This window comes from Teleopsis dalmanni, unplaced genomic scaffold (assembly GCF_002237135.1).
Source record: "Teleopsis dalmanni isolate 2A unplaced genomic scaffold, ASM223713v2 unscaffolded_contig_1628, whole genome shotgun sequence".
NCBI classification, from domain to species: domain Eukaryota; kingdom Metazoa; phylum Arthropoda; class Insecta; order Diptera; family Diopsidae; genus Teleopsis; species Teleopsis dalmanni.
In genome coordinates, this window is record NW_024033010.1 from 1 (window position 1) to 8763 (window position 8763).

At 30.5% G+C, this 8763-nt stretch overlaps 1 protein-coding gene across 2 annotated transcripts; it reads right to left on the reverse strand.

Moving 5' to 3' along the window:
• Positions 1 to 2032: 2032 nt before the first annotated feature.
• Positions 2033 to 3816, reverse strand: LOC119664218 (axoneme-associated protein mst101(2)-like). Of its 2 annotated transcripts, XM_038073753.1 has the most exons (3): positions 3622 to 3816; positions 3394 to 3563; positions 2033 to 3345 (listed from the first exon to the last, which is right to left on the reverse strand). In XM_038073753.1, the coding sequence occupies exons 1-3, from the start codon at positions 3690 to 3692 to the stop codon at positions 2876 to 2878; spliced, it is 711 nt and encodes a 236-aa protein (XP_037929681.1). In that variant the 5' UTR covers positions 3693 to 3816; the 3' UTR covers positions 2033 to 2875. The 2 variants fall into 2 exon arrangements, with proteins under 2 accessions (XP_037929681.1, XP_037929680.1); XM_038073752.1 differs by having other exon boundaries at positions 2035 to 3563.
• Between the last annotated feature and the right edge of the window lie 4947 nt (positions 3817 to 8763).

The following is an 8763-nucleotide window of genomic DNA, read 5'->3' on the forward strand; positions in this document are numbered from 1 at the left end:
ATCTTATTGACTATCACCGAATCAGACTAGACCAAATTTAAGATTAACATAATTTAATATTTACCTAAGTTTTAGTTTCAGCTTTGGAAGAATCGAAAATGGATAATCTCAAGTTAATCTGGAACATGGTTACTATTGAAAGACTCAAAAAATGCGAAACATGAGATTTACATCAGTAACTTTTGGCGTTTTCTCTTGGTAAATCTAGATTCAATCAAGATTTACTCTCGATCTGTCAAATTTTGTTATCGAATCGAACACTTTTAGAGTAATCTAACATTTTTTTATTCGTATAAGTCGACATTTATATTTTTCATAATACATATAACGAGTCAAATCACAGTTTACTTGTCATATCATATAAAACAGCTGTTAATTTCAGAGTAATGTTGCTACTCTTTCAAATCATCTGGAGTGTTAATTGATGCTCAAACAATATGCTGTAATACCTATAATATCATTTGATATACAAAAAGTTACTGTATGAAGTAGCATTTGTCTTGTAAGGTGTGTCATCACGGCCTGCGTTATCTTAATAAGACGGTTCTGTCTGAAGACAGAATGTTATTTCTACTTAAAAAGTAGGTAAGACTTCTAGTCACATTCTTTGCAACTCTACGGTTTTAATCTGAACCTGGAAAGTCGTCCGTTATTAGACTTTCCTTAACAGCTGATATTTTAGCTTTCAGTTGATAGATGGAATATCTTCTGTTCAGTTAAATTAATCTCAAGTGCTATACATTTTGCCACAGATTTACAAATCAAAAATAAAATTGCACTAAAAGTGCATTATTGAAAAAATTACTCCAGATTTACCAATCTAAGACGCCATTAGATCAAAAATATCCACTTCTGGTAAAGGCATATTAAACAATGAAATAACATATCAGATTCATTATTAATGTTAGATTAAATAAATTTTGCTTACATTATAGGGTAACTAAGTAATAACCTAAAATATTCGAAAAATAGATTCTATCTTAAGCAGTAATCAGAACGTAATTAATGCATCCCCAAGAAACTTAAATCGTCCATCTATTATATACGTATTACACATATTAAACGATTATTCTGTATTTGTATTATCAAGCAATCAATTCACTTTAGGTCTTTTTGTTGAATATATATAACATATAAATAAAAATTTTTAGATAGTGGTATGTCATAGAACATCATTTACGAAAAAGAAAATTACAATAAAACATATATAATGGATGACTTCGTAAGTCACTTACCTCTTTAGAATAACCGCTCCCTCTAAACAAGAAGGGAATATGTTTAGAATTAATACATGACAACACTGTGAGGATATTTTTAGTTAAAAAAAAAATATATATGTATATATATATAAGTTAGTTTTTCAGACAATAAAGCTAAGAATACCAGGTTGTATAATTTACACTACATTCTGGCATTATTTAGTTGTAGTAAAAAAATAGATATAGTTTCTCAAGAATTATTTCGTTTTATAAATAATAGAATAGCATTGGTCCTTCTACCCAATGCGTTGATATAATAACTTTATATATACTTCAAAAACAACGGCAGTATTGTACTTCCCGATGGAATTTTTGATATAAGATCAAATTATTTTATTCAGCCATATTTTCTAGTACTATTTTAATTATTATATTTGCTTCTTCTTGGCATTAATTATTTTATCATTTCCAATCTTTCTTGTAGATAGATAGATGACAATACGCATATTATATAAAAACTAGGGTATTTGTTTACCTCAAACTCATAATGCAACTGCTTTGAAATGTGTACCAGAGCAATGAACCAGAGAGTAGCTTACTATCGGAAACTAGTCTAAAAATTTGCATATATCAAATAGCGAGTAAACTGCATTGAAGATTTGGTAAGATTGGTTCAAATCCTATGAAGCATAATGAAGTGATTATAGATGATTGTAGACTATTATGAAATTATAGATTATCTAAATTAGGAGTGATGCGAATATAAGGAAAGTCAAGGTTCACACTGAACTGTAATGCCAAATAAGATGAAGAAAAAATTATCTATATGTAAAGACAGATGATAATAGATGCAAACGTTTTTTATTACAAGCTCGCCATTATCATCCAAGAACAGTTAAATGAATTTTAGGATTTACGAAGTAAATCGAGTGACTCAAAAAATATATGGTATCCTAGCAATATTTACAAAATTTTGGTATAAAACTTAATGTATTTCACATTTTATTATATTAGAAAAACTATTTCACTAGAATTCACTAGAAAATAACAGGACAGGACAACAACAACAAGAATTATTCAAACTGACAGGACAACAACTCATTTAAGTTTCTAATAACGAATAGTTCTCTATGAGATGTTGATATGATAATTCTTCTGTGGAATTGGAGAATTGTACCATATTGCAGTGGTCTTTACCACTTATTTATTTTAGTTTTATGTTCTATATTCACTTTAGAATAACTTAAGAATTTTTATTCCCCTAGACGTTTTAGAATTAAGTGCCGTTAAGAAGAATAAGTTTGCTATCCATACATAGTTATTTGTTCACAATTATATGAAACTTGTTTTGATGCTTCTAATCTTTATGAAATTTTATCATACAGAATTTTGGAGCTCTTGTTAATCTATAACACTATTTAAACTGTTTAAACTTAAATCAAATAATCAAATTTGTAGATAAAATATTCGAAAACAAAGTTTTTATACATAGAAAATCCCGAACCTTCATTTTGTATGTATCTAAAATAGATGTTATGGTAATATGTTGTTTTTTGTTATTCCAATGAATGCATTTTAGTGATGCACAACTGCACTTTAAGATTTATATTGAATTTTTAAAAGTAGTACCAAAATTTTGCAATTGCTTATTTTTGGAATGTTAATTATTGGTTCCTTTAGACAACCACAACTTTTTTGGGTTTAGTTGTTTGTCTCAACATCCCACCAAGTTGACAACACTCTTCTCCTTTCTCTTGCTTGCTTCGGTGGTCATTCAAATGGTCCTGTTCAACAGTTAGTTCTTCTGCAGGTAGGCAATTATCTGTACTATTACGGCATGTATTATTTCCAGCTTTCTTGTACTTCTTAGCTTTTTTCGTCTTCTTTGATTTTTGACTAGAAAACAGTTTTTCGGTAATAGAGCAGTTAGCAGCTTTACAACGACAGCACAGTCTTTGACAAACTTTATTTTTCTTCACTGTTCTTTTTTTAGCCTTTTTGGACATTTTACATTGCCTCTTACGTTTTCCTTGCTTGATAAATTGATCAGAGTATTCTTCATATTCTTCGTTAGAAACAACTTCTGTAATGGGAAGACTCTGAGTACTGCAGCAACACAAGTCTTCCTCATCAAGTTGTTCCTGCTCTTGATTTGCTGTTATTGAATTACTCATTAAGTTTTTAGCAGACTTACCCAGTTTTTTTACTTTCTTCCGAACAGCTTTATTTTTGCGTTTAAGTGAGTTTCCGATAGGTTTTTTTCTTTTTCCTGGTTGAAGCCTTTTCTTACTCTTAATATGGCAGCTACAAGTCGATTTGGGAATAAGATTATTATTCTGTCCCTGTGGCAATTCATTGTTGTGACTAAAAAATTAAATACTTCGACGTAATGCTTATTTGTTATAAACTATTAGAAACTTACGTTAAAAGTGGCTTGGACATATTTATTTTCATATCCGATGGTGTGATTAATGAAGAGCAAATGTTACCCATCCTTTTTCAATAAGTTTTTAAAATCCGAAAAATAATCTGAATTTTACTGAATCTGAATATTAAAGCACTTAAATTTCCGTCCCTGTTTTCACAAACAAATTTTTGAATAAAATCTTAGAATCTTGAAGTATTTTATCGACAATAACTTTTTTTTAAAAAAAACTAAGCATACTGCAATGTACTAGGATAAATATAAAATATAAATTTTCATTACAGAATAAATATCGATTATTATTGAAAAAGAAATCAAATATTTTTTTGATATAAATTTTAAACTTGTTAGATAAAGTGAAACTTTCTGCGGAACTAAATTATTTGTTGACAGCTAAGGCAACATATTTGAAGGAATAAAGGAATAAATAAATGAAAGCAACCTTAAGAGTTCTGCGAAATATTCATTCATCTAGCTAAAAAATTAAGTGATATGCTCATAGACTTATATAGACTTATATCGCTAGATCTACAGATGTATCAACTGGAAGCGTTAAACTAACCAAGCATGTTCAAAATCACAAATCTAGAAATTTTAGGTATAACCTTTTTAAGCCACTTTTGAAGAATTTGAGACGTTATGAGCGTTAAACACAGCTTCATTTGAATATTTCTTGTAATCCAAAAAGTATGCTATAAAAATTATAAACACGAACATTTGGACGCTTAATAGTAAAGACTACTATTTCTGCTGACATTTTAGAGAAAACTCATTTCTTAAGGACGTACCTACATAATATATACAATACAATTCGTTTGTATTTATTTGATGGATTTACTACAAAGAATTTAAGTCAGTTGTTCTAAATTTATTAATATTTTACATACTTAAAACAAGGGTTTAAATTACAAAGAAAATTAAGATTCAAATGAGAATTGATGTCATAGATTTGGAATTGTAGAATATTCTAGGATTACGCATTTAAAGTCGGTAATGGTAGTTTTAGTTCAATTTCAAGTAATAAATTCAAGCTTATGTTTATTAGTCTTCCTAAAAGAATAGTATTACAAGCACAATTTGTATTGCGTTATAAATCCAAACTTAATGCGCAGAAGGCTTGATTCAAAATATAAGTATATGAAAGGTCTGGTTGATTGGTTTGTTGTAAACATTAAGATATAGACTAAATCCATCAGATCGAACTTGAATAATTTAATAGGTCTTCCGTCTGAACCAATAATCAATCTGAAAAGCTGTCAAAAAATATTTTCCTGGAAGGTCTACTGCTGGAAACGTTTATTAAGATTGATTGTTAGAATGCGGTTTTAGTCGGAAATTATTCATAGCCTGATAGCTGAGATCTTTTCAACGCGTTCCCAATAAATAATTGAATTAGGTTCAAGTCTTACACTGTGGCTTTCGATGCTTACCACCTACCTCGAAAGCAGTTTAAACTAATACCAAAAGGAAAACACATACCCAATCAATTTTGATGGGCGCACAAAAGATCTTTTAGCTCGGGGTGCACTCATAGCCTATTATTTAATAAATAAAAAAAATTTTGATCGGTGTGTTTTTAACACAGATTACCTAAATTACCCAGTTAATACATAAAACTTTTGAACTGAAAAATTATGGGCTGTTACACTTTGAGAGATAGTAACATGATTTGGAAATGCTACACCACAGAAATGCTACAGAAATGCTAAATTTAGTCTAAACCCAATCATGCCTTAAACTATCAATGAGTATTTCTTCAAAGTCTTCATGGTTTCTCATTTTATGATATTTTAGCAAGTACTACTTCAAAAAATTTGGTTCTTCCTTAATAAAAAAATATTTTAACTTCATAACAAACAATTGACTAAGAACTATCTATTATCTTATCAATTTCATATGTGTAAGCTGTAAATATAATAATAATTAAAATGAAATTTGCGGAAAAATATATTTATTATGTGTCGACCAATATACATACATCTATGAGGTCTGGAATAGGCTTTAAACATTTCCCAATGAATTGCATTGAAGTAATTGGGTGAAGCCTAATAAATATTTTATTCTAATCTGATCTTTAAAGAAACATATAAAAAAGTCATTTCGTAGCAATATAATTTACTCAATCGGTAGATGTAAGACCACAAGAAGGTTTGTATAGTTTAAGGACTAAAAACAACTCACGGATGCGATGATTGTGACACAACTTCGGCTGTTCTGACCAGTTGAGGTTTGTTCCTTCGAAGGGAGTATCGTGTTAGCTGTGGATAAACCTCAAAGTTACGCAGTTAGAATAACTGTATTCATTACTTTCATTCGATGTGAACTTGATTTCTCCAAGCGAGTGCTATATCCCAGAGAGTAACAGAGGTGTGAGATGAACATCGGTCCCTCCGATAGGGAAAATTATAACCAAACATATAACAGAATTCGTTGGAATTTAGATGCGGCATTTATCGTTCCAATATACTAATACGTGTGTTAAAAGCACCTTAGTGAAAAGCCTTAATGGCAGATTATTACGTTAAAAAACGATGTACTCTGTGCCTATAGAAGCTTCATGAGATAAATTTTTATGTGACAGCATTGGACGTTTGCTAAAGATAACGAGAAATAAAACTAATTATGAAATTAGAAAAATTAGTGCAATATAATAAATGCTGATCACAGTTTTTACTGGATTCACTGATATTTAGTATAATGAGGAAATCAACTCTGTGGGATATCTGGTAATTTTAATATGGAACTAAACACAGATCATAGCTGATAAAAGTTAAAAAGAGTTAACTAACATATTCTTATATTTATATAAGAGTATATATATATTCACCGTCCAGTCAGTCCGTCTTCAGATATCAATTGATGGCAGCATCTCTTATTAGGAATAGGAACAATTCTTTCCCTTCTTTAAATTCTTTCCATTTTTTATTCTTCATTACAAGGACGGATTGTGGTTACTATCCTGTCTATGATTGCAAGGATTAGCTCGTTTTCATAATACTAAACTTTTTCATTAAATAAATCAGATCAATTTTTGTTTCTGTTCTGTTGTTCCGTAGCTCCTGAAGCTGGAGATGGAGCTCATCAATTTATGATTTTATTAAATCCATTCGCTCCACGCTACATTTAACTCGTTCCGTCTGGACCGTCGTTCCGTGTGAAAAATAAAGAACGCAAAATACACAAAAATTTCCACACTAAATTAATTTTTCACAAATTTATTTCGAACGATTTTCCGTTTTTCCGTTTTTCCGTTTTGGATGCTGGAATTCTGTGGAACGGCGTCCTTTCTGCTCCACCAGAACATTTCACCTGCGGGCGTCTAAAGTGCGTCTGTCGTTGTTGCTTTCCAATGACTTTTTTCCGGCGTTGTGACGTGAAAATTTCTATTTTCGTACACAAACTTGTGTGGCAAATTCAAAATTATATCAGTCAGAGTGTGTTGTATATGTGCATGGGTATGCGTGCGGGTGTGTGTGTGTGAGTTTATTTATTTAGCAAATTTCATACAATTAAATAACGTTTGCAGCTCACGGGAGCAGTTACGGTAATTTAAACAAAAATGTTTGCATTTGTCATTGTTTGCATTTCTGACAGCCGTACTTGCTCCCCCTCCAGCCACGCACAAGCTCCATCGCCACCCACCGTAGTGCACAACAACAGAATTCTTTGTCTTCGTTTGCTGAGTTGTTAATTTGATTTTAACGAATGATTTTGTTGTGGCTGCTGTAAATTAAAATATTCCCCCACTTCGCGCAACATCGTCTCACTTCACGCATCCTGACTTGCTGCCTGCCATGTCACCTTCCTTGCTGCTCTTGCTTGTCCTGCTGCTCTCGTGCTTTTGTTTTTTGTTCAATGACTTTTGTGTTTTAGTGTCTGTCTTTGACGATTGTTACTTTTACCGTTTTTGGCTTCTAATGCAAATTATTTTCAATTGATTACATTTTGTAAAATTTTCAAAATATTTGTTGTTGTTGTTGTTGTTGCTGTTTTATCTTTTGATTTATGCTGAATTCGTTGCTTTGAAATGTTGACTGAAATCTTATGCAGTTTTAGTTTTGCTGGCATTCGGTTTGAATTTGTTCGAATTAACATTTGAAAGGCACTGCAAGTGATGGGATCAATAATTTTCTGATTGGAATTAGTTGCAATCCAATAAGAATTAATAAAGCATTTAACTTCTCTTTTATTCACTAAATTTATAAATTGAAAATTCAATAGTTTATTATTTTTATGGGAAAAATATATTGAAATAAATTATTTTGAATTTTTTTGGATAAAGTTTTACAATTCTTCTTCTGTACGGGTGGGTCACGATATATTGACAGTCATATGGCAAATGATCGATTCAATTTGATACTCTTTTTGATCATGACCAAAAGGCATCTTATATATATAGTCATAACAAAATTGTTGGTTTCGTAGTTTAACTACTATTTTGAATACTTTTTAAGACCTAAATTCAAAACGTGTTCTAAATAAAATAGAAATATTTAGTTTTTAAGATACTTAAAAAATAAAAAGTTGATCATGTTTGGGCCCAAACTCGAGAGGGGCCCTATTAGACCTATTCAACACAAAATACTTAAAAAAGAAGGAAGACAGCTTTTATTTTGCTACTTATTATAGTTTTTGAGATATTTAAAAAATAAAAAGTTGATCATGTTTGGGCCCAAACTCGAGAGGGGCCCTATTAGACCTATTCAACACAAAATATTTGCAAAAGAAGGAAGACAGTTTTTATTTTGCTACCTATTATAGTTTTTGAGATGTTTAAAATATAATAAAGTTGATCATGTTTCCGCCCAAACTTGAAAGGAGCCCTATTAGGCCTATTTGACTCAAAATACTTTCAAAAAAAGAAAGACAATATTAAACTCTTAAGGTAAATTTCATTTGAATGTCTATACGGTTTCAGAAAACACCAAAATTTTAATCGTCTACATTTAATTTCACATACTGTGCAGCGTGACGAGGCTTTCTGTGCCTCGTGACCTAATTTTAATCGAAATTTCTTTATTTTCTTTCTTTTCCCATTCTCAATTTTTTTAATTTACAATAAAAATTCTATTGTCTAAACACATCGTATTTTTCACATCGTATTTTACTATGAACTTTGACTTGTTTCCGTTTCTATTA

Bases quoted from the DNA above. Each gene is read 5' to 3' on its own strand.
- LOC119664218 (XM_038073752.1), bottom strand. From the start codon at position 3,692: ATGGGTAACATTTGCTCTTCATTAATCACACCATCGGATATGAAAATA. The intron at 3,564-3,621 runs GTAAGTTTCTAA...TTAATTTTTTAG, and splicing joins ATGTCCAAGCCACTTTTAAC to TCACAACAATGAATTGCCAC.